We start from the raw sequence: 25,312 nt of genomic DNA, 5'->3' as shown, positions 1-25,312 counted from the left end.
GTGTCTAAGTACCCACCTCCAGACCTCCTAACCAGACATTCTTCTTGCTATCACCGAGAAGAAAATCTTCCCCTAAAAATTCAATACTTGAAAATGAGTGATGTTAGTGGATTCCTGTTCCTTAGATATAAAGCCATCACCCTCCATAGGTCACCACTCCCTTTTTCTTCCAGTAGATGTCTTGCAAACTAAACAACGCCCTCTTGTGCTCCTTCCTTTTTCTCCGCTCTTGCATTCTCACTGATCCCCTCAATACTGCTGACCTACCCCTTATTCGCATATCTCATCATATTTTCAGACTCTCCTCCTCTTGCTCATCTGCTTCATCTTTCACCAACTGGGGTATCTCCTCTCTTCCACCCAGAACCTTCGGGCAACTCTTCTTACCTATTGTTTTACTGAATCCACCTATGCATTCTTTATAATCAGCTAGACTAAACATGTTAAGCTTGGTTTCCACCCTTCCATGAAGTATTCCACTATTTGTCTGTATAGTTTTGCACAAATCCTAATCTAAACACTGACTTGCACTGAGACACATAGGCAGCTTTTTGTAGTCACAGCTTTTACGTACTTGAATGAGCAACTGGGAAAGAGCAAAATCTCCTACGTCAGCCTGAAATCACTATTTGCTTGTATTTTACACTATTATTACTTGTCAGACTAATTCTTATGCACCTTGTCCATATAAGACACATATCAGACAGTGCATTTATTTACCCATTGGCTCTTGTAACTGAAGTTTCTTAATGCTGAAATATTGAGTGTTGCAGTTGTGCAATGTTTGTTTTGATATTTTATCCCATATTCATTCATATTCATGAGTAATGTTGTATATCTCATGGGAGAACAAATAACAGAAAATTCAAAAAATCCAATTAAATCTGATATGTTACTCTTTAGTATGCAGATAGTTTATATAACAGTGCATGCCTCTGTATTTGTGTTCTCAGTATTCTGTTTCCCTTTAGGCAAAAAGAGCACTGGAAGGTTTGAACTAGAGCTCATTTCATCAATACCATCTAATGTTGTGAATTGTTGCGGGGGAAAGCTTGTTCCACACAGCAGAGGTCTGTAGTATATCAGTTATTATTCATACACAAAGCTCAGATTTGCTTGATGTCACAGGTAAAAACTCAACAGGCTTATAGTTTCTGTCTGTCCATCTCTGAAGATGCACTGTATAGATGTTTCATTGAGGTGATGGTTGTTTAGTTAGCCCATATTATCAAGTCAACACAGGCATGATGATGGAAAAGTTTATTGATAATTTATTGAACACAATGTCATAATCCATGACTGAGCTAAATGTCCAGAAACACTGAGCAGTAAACGCTGCTAATTAAATGACAGAAAAGTAACAGATTTACTTTATCACGTCTTTGAAAAACAAAGTGTCTGCTGTATGTCGACAAAATCTACTGCTGGACCTTTTTACAAGTTTAACATATGCTAAATAACGGTTTTCAAAAATCTTCAGTGTAGACGACCTGGCTCCGTTTGTCTCGGTACGAGCCCTTGGCACTGTTCTGCACAGCTGTGAAGGACGAAAAAAGCAGGAGCAACAAAAGAAGACAGAAATAGAAATGGGTTAGTCAAGTGTGCGACAGTTTTTTTCCCCCTGTGAAATGTCTTTATTTACCAAGAGAAGCCCAGACAGATTTCCCTGTGGCAGCATCAAGCATGGGCTGCTTCCTGGCAATGCTGACTTTGATGTTGACGTCACCCACAGTAGTGCCATTCAGCTGAGAGACAGAAATAGTTTAAAAACAGGGTTCTCTTACAGTAAATAAATAAAGATTTTTTAAATACTGACACAGGGTCCTATCACAGAAAACAGATTTTTCTTGTGCATGTGTAATGCTGAAGTGTTAACATGCAATGCAGACAAGCTTGAATATACACAGTACAAAAACTCTACAGTCCACAACACACTATTTATGGATGCAAAGCTGCAAAACATCAGAAATCGACATGGTATTGATGTCAAGAGCCATGAGCTCATTAACACATGACCACTAGAGCTTGCATGACTGTCCATAAAAGTAGTCGGTGGGTCCTCTGATCACTTGTGTGGTTGGCTTTTAATGTACCAGAACTATCTAGAATAGTTTTTGGTACCTGAAATGTAGCTGAAATAACAAAAAATAAAACAAATACTAAAAAAAACTTAAACTGAAATAAGCGCAAGGTGAAGTACTAGAATTACTAAAACTGAAATAAAATATTAAAAACAAAACTAATTAAAATGACAAAAGCACATAACATTTCTAAATCTTAAACTAAAATGAAAACATAAAATATTAATAAATACAATATTGGTATCTAAATAATACTTAAATAACATTGATGTACTTTGTAAATGCAAAATGCAAAAAAAAGTTTTACTTTATTCTCATTTTTAGCATAAATCCTTTCATTGTACAAGTTAATATTGTGCAATGACGCAGTTTGGATAGACAAATTATTCTGCTGCTATGGCCTTGTATAAGACAAATATAGAATCAAGTATGGATTACTAAAACAATTATGGATCACGACTAGTACTTGGTCATCACTTATGATTTTATATAGATAGATAGATAGATAGACATGCAAATGACATAATTTCATGTGTAGTGAACTGAGGTCATTTATATATGGAATTCTTAAAGGTACAGAGAGGAAGTATAAAGTATGAAAATATGACAATACAAAAGTGTGGAAAGTGGCTCCTTAAATGGACTACTGACCTCTGCCACAGCCTGGTCTGCTGATTCAATCTTCTCAAAGGTGACAAAGGCACAACTAGTAAGAGACAGAGGGCAAAAATGGGTTAAATATTTTGTGTTTTCTCAGACATTTCTCAGTTCAAAAGAAGGAACCAAGATTAAAGATCATTTTTATTTAGCAAGGCTGCATTAAATTGATCAAAAGTGACAGTAAAGACATTTACGATGTTACAAAAGATGTATATTTTGAAAAAGAATATATCAAATATGAAGCAGCACACCTGTTTTCAACATGGATAATAATGAGAAAGGTTTCTTGAGCATAAAATCCTTTCTAAATGCCCAAAAGAATCAGAAAACAATCTTACTTGCGTGGTGAGTCCATCGAAAGGTCGATGATGTTTCCATGCTGTGCAAAGGCCGAGCGCAAACTGTCTTCCACTAAACCTGTGCCGTATACATACACAGTGTTTCCTTTGCGCACACCTCTGCGCTCTGGATACGAGTCTGACCCTGAACAACATTAGAGATGATTATTAAACATTCAGATTTTCAACAGAACAACACTTATTATCAGTAACTATTAGAAAAGGCAAATGCATGAAATATTCTCAGTATTCTCTTTACAAACAATGCAGAGACACAATATGAAGACTAAATGGGAAGTGATTTATTTTTGCACAGATTCACATACGTCTGTAGGGTCCTTCTCGCTCTCTGTCTCGATCTCGTTCTTTGTCCCTGTCTCTGTCCCTTTCTCTGTCCCGGCTCCTGTCCCGTTCACGTTCCCGTTCGCTCTCCCTGCCTCTTTCACGGTCCCTCTCTTTGTCCCTCTCTCTGTCTCTTTCTCGATCTCTCTCCCAGTCCACCTCTCTTTCCCGATCGCGCTCTGAATCTCGACTCGGCATTCCTCCCTCATCATCACGAGATCGATCTCCAGGAACAAAACTATAGGAAAAAGAAAACAGCTTTAAATTTGACTGCAATACTGTTTCTATGTAGGTATAAGATTATGATTATTATTGTTTTTACACTGAGTCCGACAGTCTCACCTCTCATACAGGGATTTCCTGTGGATTCGTTTAGCAGACTACAGCAAGAAGAAACAACATGGTGTAAAGTCAAGTCTACTGACAATATTTAATACGCTCAACAGACCTATTTACATATAACATACATTCACACTTTTGACACAACCGATCAAAAGTTTTTTTTTAATGGCTGCAAATTAAAGTAGAAACAGTAATATTGTGAAAAATGTGTTATTGTGTTACAGAAACAAAATCAGCATATTATACTGATTTCTGAAGGATCATGTGACACTGAAGACTGGAGTAATGATGCTGAAAATTCAGCTTTGCATCACAGGAATAAATTACATTTCAAAATATATTCAAATAGAAAGCAGTTATTTTAAATTCTAATAATATTCAGACTGCACATATCAAATAAATGCAGCCTTGAGTGGATCATTTCTACAGTGTAAAACAGCATTACATCAGGAGGCTCCTCATCTGTAGAGATGCTCCTTTGAAATGGCAGGAATGCTGGGGCAGAACCTTTCTCAGGATCCTGAGACACAAAGAAAATCCATAATTAGTATGAAAAATAGACCAATCAAATTTATGTTGACTTGCCATTAATGAGGTGAAAAAACATCTCTTACTTTCAGTTTACCCTCAAGTGTTCTGGAGCGCTTGAAGCCTGAGTTCTTGTTCTCTGATTTGATGGCGCTGATCGCTCCAGACTTGATCAGCATTTTGGCCTGCTCCGTTGCAGTCGCTGTATCCACCACCGGCTGATCTGACAAAGCTGAACAGAGACATTCAGAGAGATCATTCGTAGATCACAGATTTCTTGCAAACGTATTAAAAAGTTTAGAAATCCATAAATTGACTTACTGCGCTTCAGTCCTGTCTGACTCGTCTGATTGGTGGAGCTCTGTTTCTTCAGAGCCATTAGGGCCTTTTTCTACATGATGGAAGTGAACGTAGACAATACTATACGTCAAAAGGATTGTTTATTTATTACATATATGCACATATGTGTCTTTTTCACCTTTGGCAGCTGGGGCTTAAAATACAGATAATGTATAACTGAATCAACACTGAACTGACTTGAGCTGAATGAGCTGCTTTACAGTTTCATAATTGATGAATTTTGGAACATTAAGACAACGTTATTTTCCTGTTTATTATTATTATCTGCATTGTATAAAGCATATAAAACGATTTATACATTTTAATAAGACTTTACTTTTTTAAATGATGATTTTACGATAGTGTTTTTAACGGTTACAAAATGTAGCCTTAGAAAGCATTTAATGAGAACCGTAACTATAGTTTTCACCTTTTTCTTTAGTTTAGCATATTTCTTCTGCAGTGCTTCCTCCTCTTCTGTCAGTGAGCTGGGAAATATTGCCATTTTCGTGGATCTCAAGGGAAAAAAACAACAGCAATGTTTGAGCAGATGCCCTACGTTACATCTTTTCCAATCAATGCATCACCGTATTAACATGTTATCGACGTTTCCGTTACAGCTGGCTTTTAACAACTTTAATTTTTCTTTTTAAAAAACTGCATAAAAGACAGGACTTTATATTAAATTACCTTCAATTCAGAAAATGAGAATAAGCGGCTGCAGTAATTCCTCACTCGGCGCACAAATATGACGTCATATGTTGTCATCCGCGGAACCAGCTCAAACAAAATAGTTTGTCCTTAATTATTTTTTTATTTTATAATTTGTTAAATTATATTAGAAACCTACATTTATTTTAGATCACACAAATATAACAGTATGCTGTAAAGTATTAAACGAAACAAAAAAATAAATAAAAGACTTCCGGCCCTTTAGTTCTGCGCAGCTTCCTGCATGAAACTTTAATGATACTGAAGAACTGCAGAGTGACATGGACAAAATAGGTATGAGAAATATAATAGTAGTTTATTTTATTTGGGATTTGTAATTCTGCGTGTTTACCTGAGCCGCCAGTTCAGGATTTAGCTGATCTGTGTCATAATTCGCTCATATGACAGCCAGCTCAGCAACTACATTGCCAAACTACATCTGACAGTCATGAATCTGGCTTTTATGAGTATTTTGGTGTCACCCCAGATTTTAGTCATTGTAGTTGCAGTGGTACTGATGAACTGCTGTTTTCTTCTGTGTGTAGATTTGCCCCCAGTGGGTCCTGATGATTTGCCCCTGTCTCTGCTGGAGATGGGCTGCTCGGGGAGATTTGAGCTCATCACACACCCACTGCCCAAAAACAGACCCCTGCCTCCACACAGCACGGTTAGTCATTTAATAGTACTAAAATAATAATGGTATTCCTTTGTGTAAACTAATACATTATATTCTGTGTTATTCAGCTTCCCCATGGCCTCCCTCCTACTTGTCTGGATCTAAAAACAGAGGTAGAAAAGCGTTTTCTCCGAGACCCTGCTTGGCTTCCGGTACACGATGTAGATGATTCCTTCCACAAGTTCCTTCAGTATGAAATGAGACGCATGCAGAACATAGTGCTTGTCTTTGCAATATATACAGTGGGTACGGAAAGTATTCAGACCCCCTTAACCCAATTGAGCATCTCTGGAGAGACCTAAAAATGGCTGTCCACCAACGTTTACCGTCCAACCTGACAGAACTGGAGAGGATTTGCAAGGAGGAATGGCAGAGGATCCCCAATTCCAGGTGTGAAAAACTTGTTGCATCTTTTCCAAAAAGACTCATGGCTGTATTAGATCAAATGGGTGCTTCTACTAAATACTGAGCATTTTTCAGTTTTTCTTTTTTAATAAATCTGCAAAGATGTCAACAATTCTGTGTTTTTCTGTCAATATGGGGTGCTGTGTGTACATTAATGAGGAAAAAAAATTAACTTAAATGATTTTAGCAAATGGCTGCAATATAACAAAGAGTGAAAAATTTAAGGGGGTCTGAATACTTTCCGTACCCACTGTATATTATATCTATCTTTACTTAGTTTTGTCTATTACAACTATGTCCTGTAGGATAAGTACGCGAGACAAAGAGGTGGACTCTCTCCTGCACTGCTCACTGTCTCCACTGCACTCCGGTCTGTCTGTGGTCAGAGATCCCACCACCGGTATGCTGCTGGATTTCACTGAGGTAACGCTGGAAAACATTTACTGCGTTCTGTTTGTCGATCTTAAAGTTTGTTTTCTTATTCCATTTTAATCATCAAAGATAGATTCAGTATTGTTATTGTTACCTAAAACTAAAACTATTAAAAATAGTTTTTTGTTAATCAAAATGAAATTGGAATGAAAATATAAATATTAGATGCAATATAAAATATAAAAACTTGAAAAAACGAAAAATGTTGCTTTGGCAACTAATTAAAATAGGTAGTTGAAATAGTTAAAGTATTACAATTAATTACTGAAACGGAAATAAAAATAAATTGAATATAAATATTTAAATGCAAACTAATTACAAAAACCTAAACTAAAATTAAAATGAAGACTGAAAATAAAAGCTAATTTAAAACATTAATAAACACAATAGGTTGATTTCCGGAAGAATGTAGAAACTGTGATTCATAACAATATTGCTTTGTTTTATTTGAACGTCCCAATATGTCATCTTCCAGCTGGACCAATGGTGTCAGTTTGAGTCAGACTATCTGTTTGCCCAGCCAATGGAAATCTGTTTGGAAACAATCATTACTTTGCAGTTCAGTTGCTGCCAATAGTTTTGCCTAAATATGCTCTTCATCTTTAAATTAAAGGGGTAATATTATGCTTTTTCACTTTTTCAACTTTAGTTAGTCTGTAATGTTGCTGTTTGAGCATAAAAAGATCTGCAAAGTTACAAAGCTCAAAGTCCACTTCAAAAGGAGATATTTTATTTAACAGAAATCGCTTTTCAAAAACTACAACGAACGACTCGTTTGGACTGCAACGCATATTTTCCGGGATTTGTGATATCACAAATATCGACGAATGGGACGAGACCTGGTTGAGCTGCACTAGAGAAGGCAACGAGTGTTATCACTATGTCGGAGACACGCTAGCTTTCCCAAGGCAGACGAACTTAGAGTGGTTACAATCAACTGGGTTTAAATCGCTAATCAAGACTTTGTAAAAGAGCATAATAGGACCCCTTTAAGTTACTTTTTTAATTTTTAATGTGGACAAGGAAACCACAGTAAATGTTCTTTAAAATATAATGTCATTTTTATAACGAATATAACATTGTTTTTTCTTACATCAGGTGTTATTAGAAGACACAGGATTGTCTGCCAAAAATTCTCTCTCATTGCAAAGACAGCCTGGACCCCCATCAGAGAGCCTGAGAGGGAGTAACACAAACTATCCATTCCTGCCAGGTTCAGTATTTAGATACATTTCTCATAACTGTGTTTCAAAATGATCCCGTTTTTAAACTCTGCTGTCCTCGTACAGCTGGAATGGAAGAACTGACGTTAGAACAGATTAAGAAAAAGTCCGAGCGGGAAGAAGACATTGACTTTGAGAAAGGTTGGTGGTCTGTTTTGTTCTGTCAGTGAACGATACTTTGTGAGTGTGTGAGAGAGAAAAAGAAACCGTGATTGTTTGTTTCTTGCCTTAGATTTGTTGACGGTTCCTCCTGGGCTGAAGGCTGGTGTGGACTTCAGTGACAAAGGTCGGGTTTCGTTATTGCTCTCTGCATGTGCAGTCAAACCAAAAATGATTCAGATATAATTTGCGATATTTTTTTACTAGTGGGTGCAGGACACTATAGTTCATAAATGTAAGTGAGGATAGCAAAATAAAGTGAACTTCATAGAGTGGACTACCAGTAAAATTTGGGATCAAAAAATATTCAGACACTTTGACCTGACCATGCTTAAGTGTTTTTTCTTTAATTGCTAATGCGACCTTTTTACACCACAGACTGAACAATATGAAGCATTGCTTGGTAACTGGTTGACCTAAATTGGTATTATCTAATTGTGTACTTAAATTTAACAGCTGAATAATTTTTGGTTGATTGTAATCCATTACATACATTCCTATCCAAGTTATCTGACATTATCAAGATGAATTTCTTCTGACATAGTTTAACTCTGAGCTCTTGTGTCTGAATACATTTTGGTTTGACTGTATATCACGTCATCATCCCACTTTAAGTTGTGCATTATCATCCAAAAAGAAACAATCTGTCATAATTTACTCACCCTCGTGTCCTTCCAAACATGTATGACTTACTTTCTTCAGCAGAACACAAGATATTTTAAAGAATGTTGGTGACCATTGACAAAAAACACTTTCTAAATGAGTTCTTTTGCTGTAGAAAGAAAGTCATACAAGTTTGGAGCGAAATGAGGATGAGTAAATGATGACAGGATTATCGTTTTTGAATGGACTTTAGAAGCCAAAGCCACGAAGAGTGAGGTGAACCTGCTGTCCCTCTTGTCGACCTTTGATGAGATCATTGACGCTCTGCCAGAGGAGAAAGAGGGAGTCTCACGAAAAGAGGAGACTGTTAAACTGCCCAGAACTAACAGCCTGGAGGAGCTGGGAATTAAAGTGTGGATAACTTTTAGAAAGCGTTCTCATTTGTTTATTTGCCCAACATTTGTGTTTGTTTGGTCGTTTTTCTTAACCACATGTACTCCTCAGGATTCAGGCAACTCTCCTTCTCAGCCTTCAGCGAACACAGTACATCTGAGTGAGCAAAAGAAGAACCCGCAGCAAGAAGACAAGGGAGACCTTAAAAAATGGGCCGTTCCTGTGGACATCAGCTCACCCTGTGACGACTTCTACAAGCGTATCCCTGATCCAGCCTTCAAGGTCAGAACTCACTATATGTTCAGCGTTTTGCAATGTTTAAGTGCAAAGCTGCTGTTATGCACGTGGTTTTGGGGTGAGTTTGGGTTGTTTTTTCTCTCTCTCTTCGCTCAGTATCCCTTCGAGCTGGACGTGTTTCAGAAGCAGGCTATTCTCCGGCTCGAAGCTCATGACTCTGTCTTTGTCGCGGCTCACACCTCAGCTGGCAAGACCGTGGTGGCTGAATACGCAATCGCACTTTCCCAGAAACACATGACCAGGTGTGTATGTGAGACCCAGTGTCAACTGATTGCATCATTTCAGTTATTTTTTCTTTTCTTTTTAATACACTACCGTTCAAAAGATTGGGATCTTATTGGTCTCTTATGTTCACCAAGGCAGCATTTATTTGATCAGAAATAGAGTAAATATTGTAATATAATATTATGAAATATTATTATTACAGTAAAATTGTGAAATATTATTACAATTAAAAAGAGCTCATTTCTATTTGATTACATGTTCAAATAAATTTATTCCTGTGATGCAAAGCTGAATTTTCAGCATCATTACTCCAGTCTTCAGTGTCACATGATCTTTCAGAAATCATTCTAATATGCTCAAGAAACATTTATTATTATTATCAATACTGAAATTGTTAATTGTTTATTTTAAATTGTTAATCTGCTAAATGACTAAATGTAAATGTAAATTGTGCTGCTTAATATACTGTAAACATGTTTTTCAGGAGTCTGATGAAACAGAAAGTTCAAAAGAACAACATTTATTTAAAATAGAAATATTTTGTAACGTTATACATGTCTTTACTGCAGGTTTATTATAGTTAAACTAAAACTAAAACCATACAAAAAAGTTAACCAAAGTAAAGCAAAATGTAAAAATGATTTATTTTTTTACTTATTTTATTTCAGCTAGTTACCGAGGCAACATTTCTCATAGTTTAACTTTAGGATAATTTGAAGTATTAAAATTACTAAATAAACTCAAGCTAATAATACAAATCAATAAAAACAATATGAAAACATTTTAAATAAGAAAACAGCAAAATTCCTAAAACTTTAATTAAAATAAAAGTGAAAATAGAAAGTATAAAATCAGAAAATCAAATTCAAAATATCAACAAAAAATATAATAGATTATCAGTGATACAAAAATAACACTGCTTTATTGTCACTTAAAAAAATAAATAAATAAAATGCATGCTTGCTGATTAAAATAATAATTATAAAATGGATAGTTCCGGTCCTTGATTCTGATTGGCTGAGCCGCGTTCGAAGCTGTTGTACATTACTCTACAAATATACACCTTTGTTTACGTTTGTCTGTTGCTCGGCAAGCACTTTGTTGGAACCACAACCATTTCAGAGGAACTACATTGTTTGGCGGAAGAAATTTTTTTTATTAATATCGTTACACTTTATTTGCTCTGTTTTATTTTGTGAAACCTAACTACGTATATGGAATAACCGTTTTATAAAAGCAATAAGCCCCGTGAAGCCATGGTTTACAGTGAATTTATAACAGCTAACAACAGTCGTGTCTAACAACGCCCCTTAGCTGTTATAAATTCACTGTAAACCACATCTTCACGGGGCTTATTGCTTTAATAAAATCTTTTAATATTACGTATTTAAAAAAATGTAATTGCAATTTTGGTGATCTTTTTTAAACTGTGTTAAAAGCATAAATGTTAAGCTAAATGTAAAGCACTTTGAATTCCCATTGTATGTGAAATGTGCTAAATAAGTCAACTTATCTTTCCTTACTGAGACATAAGAAGAATGGCTCTCACTAATATCACTGTTCCTCCTGACAGGACCATTTACACATCCCCCATCAAGGCCTTGTCCAATCAGAAGTTCAGAGACTTCAAGACCACGTTCGGTGACGTGGGACTTTTGACTGGAGATGTCCAGCTGAGCCCTGAATCCTCGTGTCTCATCATGACCACGGAGATCTTGAGGTGATTAGCTAACAGCAGGCCTTCATGTCAGTTACTCATAATTCATCTTTTTTTTTTTACAATCTTTGTTAATCAGTATGTCTTCCTCCTAACAGATCTATGCTCTATAACGGGTCCGAGGTCATTCGAGATCTGGAATGGGTCATTTTTGATGAGGTTCACTATATCAATGATGCAGAGGTGATGATTTCAGTTCAAAAATCTAGTTCAGATACGCTTTTCTCTTTGCTGCATCCAGATCTCATGTGATGTTGTTGTTTGTCAGAGGGGAGTGGTGTGGGAGGAAGTGCTCATCATGTTGCCGGAGCATGTTAGCATCATCCTGCTGAGTGCCACAGTGCCAAACGCAGTGGAGTTCAGTGAATGGATCGGGTGTGTGTATTATCAAAGCCATGAAACCAGATTTTATCCTGCTCTATGTAGATTCTCATAGGGTTTTACTGTGCTTTCTGTGTCCTCAGGCGTATCAAGAAGTGGTCCATCTATGTGATCAGCACAATTAAAAGGCCTGTTCCTCTAGAGCACTATCTGTATACCGGCAACAGCACCAAGACTCAGAAAGAGCTCTTCCTGTTGCTGGACTCCACGGGAAACTTCCTTACTAAAGGGTGCGTTAAGTCACAGATAGTTGGTGTTTTTTTTTTAAAACAAGAATGCATTTCAGATTTATTCAAGATGTTTAGAGGTCAGTGTACTCTACTGTTTTCAAATAATTTTTTTAATAACTATGCTCAACTAGGCTGCATTTATTTGATCAAAAATATAATAAAAATTTTATATTGTGAAATATTAATACAATTTAAAATAAGTGTTTTCTATAAGAATATGTTTTAAAAAGTAATTTATTCCTGTGATGTAAAGCTGAACTTTCAGCATCATAACTTCAGTTTTCAGTGTCACATGATCCTTCAGAAATCATTCTAATATGCTGATCTGCTGCTCAAGAAACATTTCTGATTATTATCTATGTTGAAAACAGTTGTGCTGCTTCATATTTTTGGAAAACTGTGATATGTTATTTATTTATTTATTTTTTACAATTCTTTGATGAATAGAAAGCTCAAAGTAACAGCATTTATTTAAATGAAAGAAAATGTAAAATAGAGAAAATAAATTTGGAATGCGGATTAATAATAATAAATCAATTAATATTATAATGTGATTGCAATGTTCGTCTTGTTTGACTATTTTTTTAGCTAGAGATAAAATTTTAAGATAGCATTTCAATTCAAATGTATTTATTAGTGCTGTCAAACGATTAATCGCGATTAATCGCATTCAAAATAAAAGTTTTTGTTTACATAACAATATGTGTATACTGTGTATATTTATTATGTATATATAAATACAAACACATGCATTTATATATTTAAGAAAAATGTTACGTTTATAAATTAAATATATTTATATATAATATAAAATATGAGAATATGAATATATAAATGTGTAAATATTTTCAAAATATATGCTGTATGTGTGTGTATTTATATATACATAATAAATATACACAGTACACATAAATATATAATGTAAACAAAAACTTTTATTTTGGATGCGATTAATCGCGATTAATCGTTTGACAGCACTAATATTTATTTAGTAAATAAGGGCCAGAAAAGGATTGAAAATGGTGTATAAAATTACATTTACATACACACAAAAAAGACTTTGATTAACATATTTCGACTAACATTGTAAATGGACTTCAGAAGAAGTTTTACAACTTCTAAAGGCTTTCAAATTGAAACAAATGTTTTGTTTTCCAGCTACTACGCCACAGTAGAGGCCAAGAAGGAACGCACTAGTAAACACGCACAGTCTTTCGGCACAAAGAACGTATCGCAGCACAACACAACAGCCAGTCAGGTCAGTGTCTGAACCTCTCGTCATTTCCCTTTAAACAGGTTATCTAACATAACAGGTCTTTATTTCTAACAACCACAGTGTTTTTACCACAGTGTTTTCTTCATCCTCGTTGTGCTCCACAAGGATCGAGCCGTGTGGCAGACGCTGCTGAACTATCTGTCTCAGAGGCAGCAGACTCCAGTGGTGGCGTTCACCTTCTCTCGGACACGCTGTGATGAAAATGCCCGCTCCTTGACCTCTCTGGACCTCACCAGCTCCATAGAGAAGAGCGAGATCCACTCCTTCCTGCAGAAGAGCCTGACCAGGCTGAGAGGAGGCGATCGGCAGTTACCGCAGGTACATGAGACTTGGGTCCAGTGTCCAACAGCTTTTTCATTGGCTGATTCTGATATCTGGAAAACAAGGTGGCTTGTATCCAATATAATGCTGATAAATTATACATAATGCAAAATTACAGATCGCAAACTCACTTTAATGATAACAAGCAGAAATGCTGAAAAATACGTGAAAAAGTAAAAAAAAAATAATAATAATATATATATATATATATATATATTACTTGAAGGCCGTTTTTAGGACTTTAAGATGTTTTGCTCTGTTCAACTGTCCTAAGTTATTTAGTGTGTACTAAATAGTAGTGTATACTTCGAGTTGTCTTTCAAAGTGAAATAATAAATTGTTTTTGCATTATAATAGTAAATAGTGTTTTGTTTTTTTACATGACAGTAGGTTAATGACAGTTAAACTCTCAGTAACCTACTGTAATGTAAAAAAAATAATTATTTACTACTGTAATGCAATAAAAGAAAATGCATTATTTAATTTTTAAAGACAATTCTAAGTATACACTGCTGTTCAAAGGTTTGGGGTCAATACATTTTTTTATGTTTTGAAATAAGACTGGTAACACTTTACTTAAAGCCTTTATATTTAATGCATTATAAAAGTATTTTAATGCATTAATTATGCCTTGTAATGCATCTTATGATCCTATGAATGCTATTATACATTATAGCACTTATCTATTCATAGTTGCATCTTTAAAAAGTATAATGCATAAAAACACATGAAAACGACCAATATCAGATGTAACAATGAATTTGCAAATATTATAATGCATTTAAACTTTGGTTACAATTGCTTATGAAAAGATATAAAGCATTGCAGAGTACATTATGAATACCTTTATAATGCATTATACATAACGGCTTTAAGTAAAATTAAGCAAAGTAAAGTTACCGGAATTCTATTATACTCACCAAGGCTGTGACCATATGACCAAAAATACAGTTAAATCTGTAATATTAAAGCAATAAGCCCCGTGAAGCCGTGGTTTACAGTGAATTTATAACAGCTAAGGGGCGTTGTTAGGCACGACTGTTGTTAGCTGTTATAAATTCACTGTAAACAACGGCTTCATGGGGCTTATTGCTTTTATAAAACGGTTATTCCATATACGTAGTTAGGTTTCACAAAATAAAACAGCAAATAAAGTGTAATGATATTAATAAAAACATTATTCTTCCACCAAACAATGTTGTTCCTCAGAATCAGTTGTGGTTGCAACAAAGTGGTTGCCGAGCAACACACAAAGTAAACAAAGGTGTATGTTTGTAGAGTAATTTACAACAGCTTCGAACGTGGCTCAACCAATCAGAATCAAGGACCGGAACTATCTGTTTTATAATGTGAAATATTAAAGCTGTTTTCTATTTGAGTATATTTTAAAATGTATTTTAAAATATATATAAAAAAAAAAACATATTTGAAAACCAAAGATATGCATTATCCTTTTACAAAATTTGTAATGAATTTAAAAACAAATTGGTTGCATTAGGTACAGAATTGCAGTATATTTGTTGATTAATTAGCCTGGTCAATGTTCACCTTTTAATAGAGTTATGGTGTTTATCAGCGTTGTTTTTTCGCCACAGATCCTGTTGATGCGTGATTTGCTGAAGAGAGGGATTGGTGTTCACCACAGCGGCATCCTGCCAATCCTGAAGGAGATTATTGAGATGCTCTTCTCCAGAGGTTTAGTGAAGGTTTGTTTTATGGACTTGTTTTGTACAAGCTATATATGAATTGAGAAAAGCTGAATTTATAGCTATATTTGATTAAAGACAAAAAAAAAAAAAGTTGATGTCGTACAGTCTTTCCCTCTTTCAGGTGCTGTTTGCTACAGAGACGTTTGCCATGGGTGTGAACATGCCTGCCAGAACCGTTGTGTTCGACAGCATCCGCAAACACGACGGCACAGGCTTCAGAAACCTGCTGCCCGGTAAAAACACAGCTCCTTTGCTGTCTTACATTGGGTCAGTGTGTGTTGTGATTGGTTAGCTGGGCCAGTGTGTGTTGTGATTGGCAGCACTCGGCGCCTGGTCGGGAAATGTCACACCCCTTACCATAGACGCCTGCGAGCTTCAGTGTAAATATTGCGGTGTAAATCAAATCAATTTGAGTGCGATTTAAACCCGGATGATTGTAACCACTCTAAGTTTGTCTGCCTTGGGAAAGCTACCGTGTCTCTGACATAGTGATAACACTCGTTGCCTTCTCTAGTGCAGCTCAACCAGGTCTCGTCCCATTCGTCGATCTTTGTGATATCACAAATCCCGGAAAATGTGCGTTGTAGTCCAAACGAGTCGTTCGTTGTAGTTGTTGAAAAGCGATTTCTGTTAAATAAAATATCTCCTTTTGAAGTGGACTTTGAACTTTGTAACTTTGCAGATCTTTTTTATGCTCAAACAGCAACATTACAGACTAACTAAAGTTGAAAAAGTGAAAAAGCATAATAGGACCCCTTTAAGCACGCCTGTTGCAGGTATTCTCATTTAAAATGATAATTGATTTGTATTATCATAACAATAGACATTATAAGAAGCTGTCAGATACTTGTTGGCGGAGGCGCTACAGGCAGACAGATGCTGCTGATGGCCAGGTGTTTGATGAATTAGCTGTCTCTAATGAATGAGCAGATTAATTATGCTGGAGTAGTGCAGATGTTTGTGCACATGTGACTGGACTGCAGTCAGACAGCTGGAGGCCTTTGATGTGTGCATGTGTGAGAGAGATGCTTGAGTTTGCTTCAGTCTATTTTTCATCTAATAATAGTGTGTATGTAAAAGGGAAGAGGGAGAGAGTATAGCTGGCCGCTTTTAAAGATGCAGCACACGTTTGAGATGGCCCTGTTTAAGCCATTGCGTTGAAAGCATTTTGCATGTTGCCAAAAGTACACAAAATATATATTCATAAAACATTTGGGTAAATGTGACGATACATATCAAAAGCGTGTCTGGGTCATGTTTCACCCCCAAAATCAAAACAAAGAAAAATGATAAATTTTTATTTTAAATTTTTAAGACAATTATAAAATGAAAATTTTACTTCAGTGAAAAAAAAAAAAAAAAGATACCCATTTTAGGAACATTTTTCAAGTGATTTTTATGACAATTAAACACAATTAAACTCCCTCAGTAACCTACTGTAATGTAAAAAAAAAAAATACTGTAATTAAAAAAAGATATATTAACTGTGAAAGATAATTCTAAGTATATACTACCATTCAAAAATGTAGCATTTCTTAATGTTTTAAAATTTGATCAAATATACAGTAAGAACAGTAATATTGTGAAATATTCTTACAGATGTTTTCTATTTTAATGTATTTTAAAATATAATTTAAAATTTTTATTTGCTCAAGAAGCATTTCTTATTATTCTCAATGTTAAAAACAGTTGTGCTGCTTAATATTTTTGTGCATTCTGTTGAAAATAACAGCATTTATTTTTTAACATTAGAAATGTATTTACTGGCACTTTTAATTAATTTAAATCGAAACTTTTAAATGATACTATCATGGTAATATTTGTGGTACTACATTTATGATTATTTTAATCTCAGATAAAATTCACAGATTTTTTTCCCCTGAATAATTGTCATGAAAGTAGTGTCACAATGCCAAAAAATCTTGATGGCCTCAAATGGTAAAAAAAAAAGCTCAATGTTGTTGTTTAATATATGTAAATGTGTAGAATTGTTTTGGTTTAGTCTGATGTTGATCGAGAGTATCACAGTACTAAACTGTGTGTGTGTGTGTGTAGGTGAGTACATACAGATGGCGGGCCGTGCTGGCAGAAGAGGTTTGGATGCTACAGGGACCGTTATCATCCTCTGTAAGGCTGGAGTTCATGATATGGGAAACCTCCACGCCATGATGCTGGTCAGTGTGTTAAACACCTAAATCTCTCACCTAAGGGTTCAGGCCTGACGCCTCACTGCTGATGATTCTCTAAAACCCAGAAACATGTAAAAAAAAATAAAAACTAGAAGCCTAAATTGGACATGATTAGTGAAGTCCTCCATTTTCACGACCATTACTGTAGCACTCTCCTCCTAATCCAGGCTTTACTATGATCTGAAGAGAGATCCTATCTCCTCTTTGTAAATCACTACCTGATTGTTTAATCTGGAGCCAAATACAAACGCTGCTGGTCTTTTTTTCGAGTCATGAGCGTGTGAGTGCACCTCTGTCCTCCTCTTGTGGATGGAGTGCGGGTGAATGGGCTCCTCTTCATTCGAGCGTCCAGCGTGCTGGAGCTGTTTTAACCTCTCAGTGTTTCACATCACGTCCCTGATTCCCGGACCGCATGCACTGCCATTCCAGCACGAAACTCACCAGCATTCACTAGTGCTGTTGTCATTTTGCTCTTCACATTGCACATACCAGTATCCACAGTTGTGAGGGCTGATTTTGAGTGTTATTAGTGTTAGTGAACCAGTGTTATTTTATACTATTAATATTAATATTTTTAATTACCCTTAATTTTTCATTTCAATTTTTTCGTTTTTAAGTTTTTATGATGTACTTTTGACATTTTAATGCTTTTTAAATATATATATATATATATATATATATATATGTAATATACTATGTTTGATATACTATATATAATATAAAATATTAACACTTTACTTAAAGCCTTTATATATAATGCATTATGAAAGTAGTTTTAATGCAATAATTATGCCTTGTAATACACCTTACAATGCACTGAATGATTGTAACCACAGTCGTAAATAATACTTATCTATTCATTGTTACAACTTTAGAAAGTATAACGCATTAAAACACATCAGACAAATCTCCAGAAATTATAATGCATTTTAACTTTGGTTACAATTATTTATAGAAAGATATAATGCATTACAACATACAGTATGAATACTTTTATGATGCATTTTACTTTAAGTAAAGCATTAAGTAAAGTGTTATCAAATATTTCTACATATTTTTTTTTTTTTAATTTTAGTACTTCAACTTATTTCAGTTAGCTGATGTTTTTAAGTATTGCATCTAATATTTATGTTTTATTTCAGCAAAAATGCTTTTTAATAGTTTTAGTTATTAGTTTTTAGCTTAATTTCTTAAGCTTCATTTTTCTTTTGGAAGATAATAATTTGGGCAAATAAATCCCGTAGACTTACACTGAAGAGGCAACAATTCATTTTCATAGGCCGGAATATCTGTTATATAGAGACCTGGGCTCTTTTGAATTGGATCAGTCAGAAACCACCTCAGTGACGTTTAAGATACTCTGACATGTTTGCAAATGCATAGCAATATTCTGGCAATCTCCCACAACCCCTAGCATCATGGTGGTGGGTTTTCCACAGGCAGATCCTCAGAAAATGTATTGATATAGTTAGTTTTACGAGTAATTTCCATACTGTTTTGAAAAAAAAGACAACGAGCATGAAACATTTGATTTTCCCCATCCATTTGAGCTGCTGATGAGTTTGACCCAGTCCATGCGGGATGCGTTTTTTCTCAAATGGGCCAGTAATCTGTTTGCTGATCAGCTCCATGTCATGGACGTCATGGCAACAGCAGCTGATGCTGTAATATAACGCACAGTGTGTTGTCAAGGGCTGCTGTGTGATTGGATCTCCGCTGTATGTCAACTCCATTTCCCCACTCTGATTACCCTGGATGAGCACAAAGAGTATCATGATACACACATCCTTACATTGTGTCCTCATGCTATTATTTTCATGGTTTGAAGCCAATTTGTTATTGTCTGTACGCCATAGTCTTAGTTTAAATATTGGCAATCAATAAATGAATCAATGATGGGTGATTTAAAGGAGACCTATTATGCCCCTTTTTACAAGATGTAATATAAGTCTCAGGTGTCCCCAGAATGTGTCTATGAAGTTTCAGCTCAAAATACCCCACAGATAATTAATTCTGTCATTTTGAAAATGCCTATTTTGGAAACAAAAACACGCTGTTTCTGTGTATGTCTCTATGCAAATGAGCTGCTGCTCCCCACCCCCTTTTCCAGAATGGGGCTGTGCCTTTACAGCTCATACCTCAGATACTCTGCTAAAAAAACATCTGTTTGGTTTTGATTATCATTTTTAAAGCCATATTAGTTTAAACTTCTCATATACGGTTTTCTGAGCGCACACATCCGAAGCACGCACACAGAAAGCGGCTGTCACACGGCATGTGAGTACTAAACTAAGTTCTCTTTCATGTCTTATTGCGCTTAAACTGTCAAATACATGCAAGTTTATGTTAAAAACACATGAGTTACAAAAACAGTCGGTTATGTCTGTGAAGGTAAACAGCTGGAAAGAAATCACATGTTTATATTAGATCTGTGTGGCAGCAGCAGAATATACAGTAAATAAATCAATAAATCCACTGCTCTGTTGTCTCCTCTGAGGCTGGGACTCTAAATAGTGTTCTGTGCTCGTCTGTGCAGCCAAAGACAGAACAGTTAGCATGTTTTGCTCAAACTTTCGCCATGGCATTAGAGCTGGTACACCGTTGTCACTTGCGAAAACACAATGGTGCCGCCGTGGGTGGAAACGTGCAGATTAAGGGGTGGTAATATTATAATAAGATCCCCTTTCTACGTCACAGGGGGAGCGAAATCTGAGCGGCTCGTTTTTTTCACAAGCTTGCAGAGAAAGGCTTACTAAAACAAAGTTACTAGGTTGTTCTTTTTCACATTTTCTGGGTTGGTAGATGCACCAGGGACCTGATTATAGCACTTAAACATGGAAAAAGTCAGATTTTCATGATGTCACATTTAAATGAAATTGAGTTAAATATGCAAGAGCACAGAGAGATGGTGTTTATGTGTGGTGTTTTTCTCTGTGTCAGGGGAAGCCGACTGTGCTGCAGTCTCAGTTCAGACTGACCTACACCATGATCCTCAATCTGCTGCGTGTGGAGGCACTGAGGGTCACCGACATGATGAGGAGGAGCTTTTCTGAGAACCACAGGGACACGCAGGTAAACGGCCTCATTTCCCAGCAGCCCCTGGGTGATGCTGAAATGTCTGTGGGGTTTGCATGCCCCAGTAACTGCCTCGGTAATTCAATCTTACCAAAGGCGGAAATATGAAATATGTGATGAAATGTTATGAAACCCTTTCGGTTAGCCAAGTCATTTGTGCCTTTGTGTTGCTCAGGCTCACGAGAAGAGAATAAGTGAACTGAGAAACACACTCTCCTCTCTCCCTCCGCTGGACACGGAGGGGCAGTTATCTGATATACTGTCATATTACCACACCATCACAGAGCTGTTGATCACCACAGAGACCCTGCAGGTATACACACACACACACACACACACACACGGTAACACTTTATTTTAAGGTGTCCTTGTTACACATGTTACATGTACTTACCAATATAATAACAATTAATTATGCTTAATTACATGCAAATAACCCTAAACCAAACCCTAATCCTAAACCTAACCATATAGTAAGTACATGTATTTAATTAATATGACTCAGTACTTAAATGTATAATTACACTGTAACAAAGACACCTTAAAATAAAGTGTAACCACACACACACACATTTATATGAGCACAGTGAGCACTATCACAGAGCTGTACACTCGATTCACAGCATTTAAGCAATTATATTCAGTTACAAACCAGCTGAGAAAAACCTTGGACATTTGATTTCAGATTAAATGACAGAACTGAATTTAAAAAAAAAAGAATGATCTTGATTTAAATTTTATTCCGGGTTACTGAACAAAAACTAAAACCATAAAAAAAAATGATTACTTCAAAAAAACAAAAACGTTAACTGAAATAAAATAAATAAATAAAAACTTAGACAACATTTCTCATTTTCATTTTGTTTAATTTTTATGTACTAAAATAACTAAAACTGAAATAAAATTGATAAAAAGCTACATAGACATCTTAAAAATTCACTAAATCTAATAAAAAAAAAACATACAACAAAAAATGGAATATACAAAGTATACAAATATAATAAACAAAAAAAATATAAAAAGAAAAAGAAATTAAATATGTTATTAAAAATAATTAATTAATTAATTTAATTAAACGACATTGTCATTATGATAACATTTAGCTAGTTTATATATACCATATTTTTGATTTTTATTATTTTAGTATATTATTATTTATATAACATTAAAAAAATATGTACATATATAAATTGCATTATATTTTATAATAATGATGTCACTGTGTGTGTGTGTGTGTGTGTGTGTGTGTGTGTGGCAGCGAGCTGTGCTGGAGTCAGTGAATGGACTCAAAGCTCTGTCTGTGGGGAGGGTGGTAATAGTGAACAACAGCCAGCATCACAACGCGCTAGGAGTCATTCTACAGGTGTGTGATTGAATAATGAACATGTTTTACTGTCATCTTCTCCTCCTCTAACCATAAGCACATCTGCAGCAATGACCATTGACACTGTCACATATTCAGTTGGGGAAAGTGGGGTAAGATGCACCACCACTTAATTATTATTACTTTTGCAGATGCTATTACAATATTATTAATAGTTTTGAAATGTGCATTAGCTGTTTTACTTATTTGTGTTTATAGTTTTATTTGAATGTAAGTTATTTTTGTATTCCTTAATGGTTCATCACACAGTTAGCCTTAACTGCGTCACTGGATAGTTTTTTATTTAAAGTCATATTTCTGTGGCTGTATTTCAAGGATGTTTTCTTCTAATTTGAGTGTATAGCAGACAACCTGAAATATAATTAGGAGTATTATGTTTTTTATTATTTTCACTAAAGTTTTCAAAAGTTTGTTATTTCTAATGTTTTTGTAAGAAGTCTCTTATGTTCAACAAGGCTGCATTTACTATATATGATTAAAAACAGTACTATTGTGAAATATTATTACAACTTAAAAGAGCTGATTTCTATTTGAATATATTTTAAAATGTAATTTATTCCCATCATGCAAAGCTGAATTTTCAGCATCATTACTCTAGTCTTCAGTGTCACATGATTCTAATATGCGGATTTGCTGCTCAAGAAACATTTCTGATTATTATCAATGTTGAAAACAGTTGGGCTGCTTCATATTTTTGTGGAAACCATGATGCATTTTTTGAAGGATAGATTCAAGTTTAAGGATAAATATAAAATTCAAAAGAACATAATTTATTTGAAATAGAAATATTCTGTAACTGTCTGTACTGTCACTTTTGTTCAATTTAATGCATTTAATTTATTTTAAAAACCCCAAACTTTTGAACAGTAGTGTATTTCCCAGAGGACAACTTAAGTAGAAAGTTTTCCTCTCTCTCTCCTCCCACAGGTGTCCAACGATGCAGTAAATCGCACGTTCACCGCTCTCATTATCTGTGAGAAGGGTAATGAGGAGGCGGCGGGTGATGATCAGTCTAATAAAGCCTTCCATCCCATCTACAGCACTTCACTGTTTATTCCAGAGGGTGAGCAGACACGTACTCACACACACACAGCATCACATCCACCCCCAAATCTTACCTGCCCACACCCACACAGTAAATCACCGACGTCATGAACGTCACACCTACTTCTACAGCTTCTTTTGTTGTTAAAGTGTCATTTACAGTGTGACTGTGTGTGTGTAGGACCCTGCAGTCATACGGTGCAGAAACTGAAGTTGCAGGACATCTCTGCAATCACAACCAAAACCCTCAAGGTCATTCCAGAGAGAATCATCGACAACTACAATAAAAGACAGCAGCCACGCTTCAGGTGTGCATGTAGTCATCTCGATTGTTTTGCATTTGTTGAACTGTGGTACTGATAATAATTAAACTTCCCTTCCTAGACTTGATCCACCGGGTCAGGCTATTTCTACAGCAACTCAGGAGCTCCTGCGATTGGCTGAGGCCAGTCCAAATGGCATTACGACCCTTGACCCTGTGAATGACCTGCACCTGAAGGGTGTGGATGTGGTGGAGGGAGTGATGAGGCACCGAGTGTTACAGGGCTGTCTGAAAGACTTCCACTGCATCCACTCGCCCACCTTCACTGAACAGGTCTGATTATTATTCTCATGTGTCACATTCATACATTACCGCTCAAAAGTTTAGGGTCAGTAAGATTGTTTTTTTTTTTTAAAGAAATGAATACTTTTATTCAGCAAGGGTGAATTAAATGGATCAAAAGTGACATGTTACAAAAGATTTATATTTCAGATAAATGCTGTTCGTTTGAAAATTCTATTCATCAAAAAATTAAACAAACCTAAAAAATTAATAACATTTAAAAATAAAAAAAAAATTTAAGCAGCAAACTGTTTTCAACATGTTTTCCCTTTGAGTTAAATTGATTTTTCTGAGCCTTTTGGCAGATATTTGTTCTTGTTGTAATCATCACACTCACTTCATTTTGATCAATTTATCATAAAACAAGACTTCTTATTTTATGTCATTTTGATTTTCAAGTAAATGTATTTTGATTTAAGAATCTTTAGACATTTTCTTTTTTCTCTGGATCTGTTGGAAGTTGTTGACATTTACATTTACAGACCATATTGATGTATTGTGTTCTATTCAATTTATTCCTTAAAGTTTTTACTTGGTTCTAAAAAGTGTTAAATTTGTCTCCATAAAGCCTGCAGAAACCCTGTCAAATAGAAAACAGCTAATTTAAATTGTAATAATATTTCACAATATTACTAGTATAGAGTAAGTTAGACACTTCTTTCAAAAACAAAAAATCTTTCCGAACCCGAACTTTTTATTGGTAGTGTTTCCCTTCTGTTTTAGGTCATGTCCAAATCCACTGTGCAGGCAAAAGGAAAAAAATTCATTTCTAATCTATCCTCGGCTGTATTTTCTCATCCATATTTAGTAATTTGGCACAGTAACTCTCCCAAGTGCACAGACTCTGATTTATTGAGTGTGACAGTGGCAGGGAGGAATAAGGATGTGTCTCATTAGCTCTCAGTAATCACTTCCAGCCTTCACCTTCTGCAGTGCGCTGATGGAGTAGAGTGATAAACTCGCTCTCTTTCACTGTCATTTTCATGTTCTCTCTCTGTGTGAATATCTTGCTCAGTTTGCGCGTGTGCAGGAGAGGATGAGTGTACAGGAAGAGCTTGACAAGCTTCTGTTCCTGGTGTCAGATCAGTCATTGACACTGCTGCCTGAGTACCATCAGAGAATCAAGGTCAGTCCATCTACTCATTCTGCTGCATGTCCACGTTATAAATGGATATGTTTCAGTAGCACAGTAATATGTTTTTTGATACACAGTCAAGAATAACAACAAGAGTTTTGTATATAAACATGCAGACACACACACACACACACACACACACATACACTCACGTCTGGTTTGCTATCCTTGTGGGGACTCTCCATAGGCGTAATGGTTGTTCTACTGTACAGACCGTATATTCTATTGCCCTACACCAACCCTACCCCTAAACCTACCCCTCACAGGAAACTTTGTGCATTTTTAGATTTTCAAAAAACTTCATTCTGTATGATTTATAAGCTTTTGTACCCGTGGGGACCACAATTTAGGTCCCCACCGTGACACGAGTCCCCATGAGTCTGTGTGTAGTCAGGTTTAAGTCCCCACCAGGATATATAAACCAGTACACACACACACACAAACACTCACTCTCACACACACATAAACACTCACTCTCTCACACACACACACA

The 25,312-nt window shown here is 35.6% G+C and overlaps 2 protein-coding genes across 3 annotated transcripts in view; one reads left to right on the top strand and one right to left on the bottom strand.

The window, feature by feature from the left end:
* Positions 1–1,251: 1,251 nt before the first annotated feature.
* On the bottom strand, positions 1,252–5,397 carry LOC107754803 (negative elongation factor E-like). Of its 2 annotated transcripts, none has more exons than XM_016571392.1 (11): positions 5,326–5,397; positions 5,061–5,150; positions 4,613–4,682; positions 4,378–4,523; positions 4,209–4,283; positions 3,764–3,801; positions 3,406–3,659; positions 3,080–3,224; positions 2,733–2,787; positions 1,643–1,745; positions 1,252–1,537 (listed from the first exon to the last, which is right to left on the bottom strand). In XM_016571392.1, exons 2-11 carry the CDS (start codon positions 5,133–5,135, stop codon positions 1,467–1,469), a joined length of 1,032 nt encoding a protein of 343 aa, XP_016426878.1. In that variant the 5' UTR covers positions 5,136–5,150; positions 5,326–5,397; the 3' UTR covers positions 1,252–1,466. The 2 variants fall into 2 exon arrangements, with proteins under 2 accessions (XP_016426878.1, XP_016426877.1); XM_016571391.1 differs by having other exon boundaries at positions 5,061–5,145; positions 5,321–5,394.
* A 179-nt stretch (positions 5,398–5,576) lies between these two features.
* LOC107754802 (helicase SKI2W-like) overlaps positions 5,577–25,312 on the top strand; it is a 24,862-nt gene continuing 5,126 nt past the window's right edge. Inside the window, exons 1-26 of the mRNA XM_016571390.1 lie at positions 5,577–5,635; positions 5,887–6,008; positions 6,086–6,207; positions 6,728–6,845; positions 7,953–8,067; positions 8,144–8,218; positions 8,310–8,363; positions 9,093–9,250; positions 9,344–9,514; positions 9,626–9,771; positions 11,328–11,474; positions 11,570–11,654; positions 11,740–11,846; positions 11,936–12,082; positions 13,241–13,340; positions 13,464–13,676; positions 15,275–15,385; positions 15,510–15,621; positions 17,444–17,562; positions 20,518–20,649; positions 20,828–20,965; positions 21,911–22,015; positions 22,964–23,099; positions 23,262–23,388; positions 23,465–23,675; positions 24,700–24,810. Coding sequence (XP_016426876.1) covers positions 5,623–5,635; positions 5,887–6,008; positions 6,086–6,207; positions 6,728–6,845; positions 7,953–8,067; positions 8,144–8,218; positions 8,310–8,363; positions 9,093–9,250; positions 9,344–9,514; positions 9,626–9,771; positions 11,328–11,474; positions 11,570–11,654; positions 11,740–11,846; positions 11,936–12,082; positions 13,241–13,340; positions 13,464–13,676; positions 15,275–15,385; positions 15,510–15,621; positions 17,444–17,562; positions 20,518–20,649; positions 20,828–20,965; positions 21,911–22,015; positions 22,964–23,099; positions 23,262–23,388; positions 23,465–23,675; positions 24,700–24,810 — 3,195 coding nt within the window. The 5' untranslated portion in view covers positions 5,577–5,622. The remainder of the gene's footprint in view (positions 5,636–5,886; positions 6,009–6,085; positions 6,208–6,727; positions 6,846–7,952; positions 8,068–8,143; positions 8,219–8,309; positions 8,364–9,092; positions 9,251–9,343; positions 9,515–9,625; positions 9,772–11,327; positions 11,475–11,569; positions 11,655–11,739; positions 11,847–11,935; positions 12,083–13,240; positions 13,341–13,463; positions 13,677–15,274; positions 15,386–15,509; positions 15,622–17,443; positions 17,563–20,517; positions 20,650–20,827; positions 20,966–21,910; positions 22,016–22,963; positions 23,100–23,261; positions 23,389–23,464; positions 23,676–24,699; positions 24,811–25,312) is intronic.

Source organism: Sinocyclocheilus rhinocerous, unplaced genomic scaffold (genome assembly GCF_001515625.1).
Source record: "Sinocyclocheilus rhinocerous isolate Xijiao unplaced genomic scaffold, SAMN03320098_v1.1 scaffold21, whole genome shotgun sequence".
Lineage (NCBI taxonomy): Eukaryota > Metazoa > Chordata > Actinopteri > Cypriniformes > Cyprinidae > Sinocyclocheilus > Sinocyclocheilus rhinocerous.
Note: the sequence above shows the minus strand (reverse complement) of the source record. Positions and strands in the feature narration are given on the sequence as shown.

Bases quoted from the DNA above. Each gene is read 5' to 3' on its own strand.
- LOC107754803 (XM_016571392.1), bottom strand. From the start codon at position 5,135: ATGGCAATATTTCCCAGCTCACTGACAGAAGAGGAGGAAGCACTGCAG. The intron at 4,284-4,377 runs GTAAGAGATGTT...TTTGTGTCTCAG, and splicing joins CACTTGAGGGTAAACTGAAA to GATCCTGAGAAAGGTTCTGC. The intron at 1,746-2,732 runs GTCAGTAGTCCA...TCTGTCTCTCAG, and splicing joins CAGACCAGGCTGTGGCAGAG to CTGAATGGCACTACTGTGGG.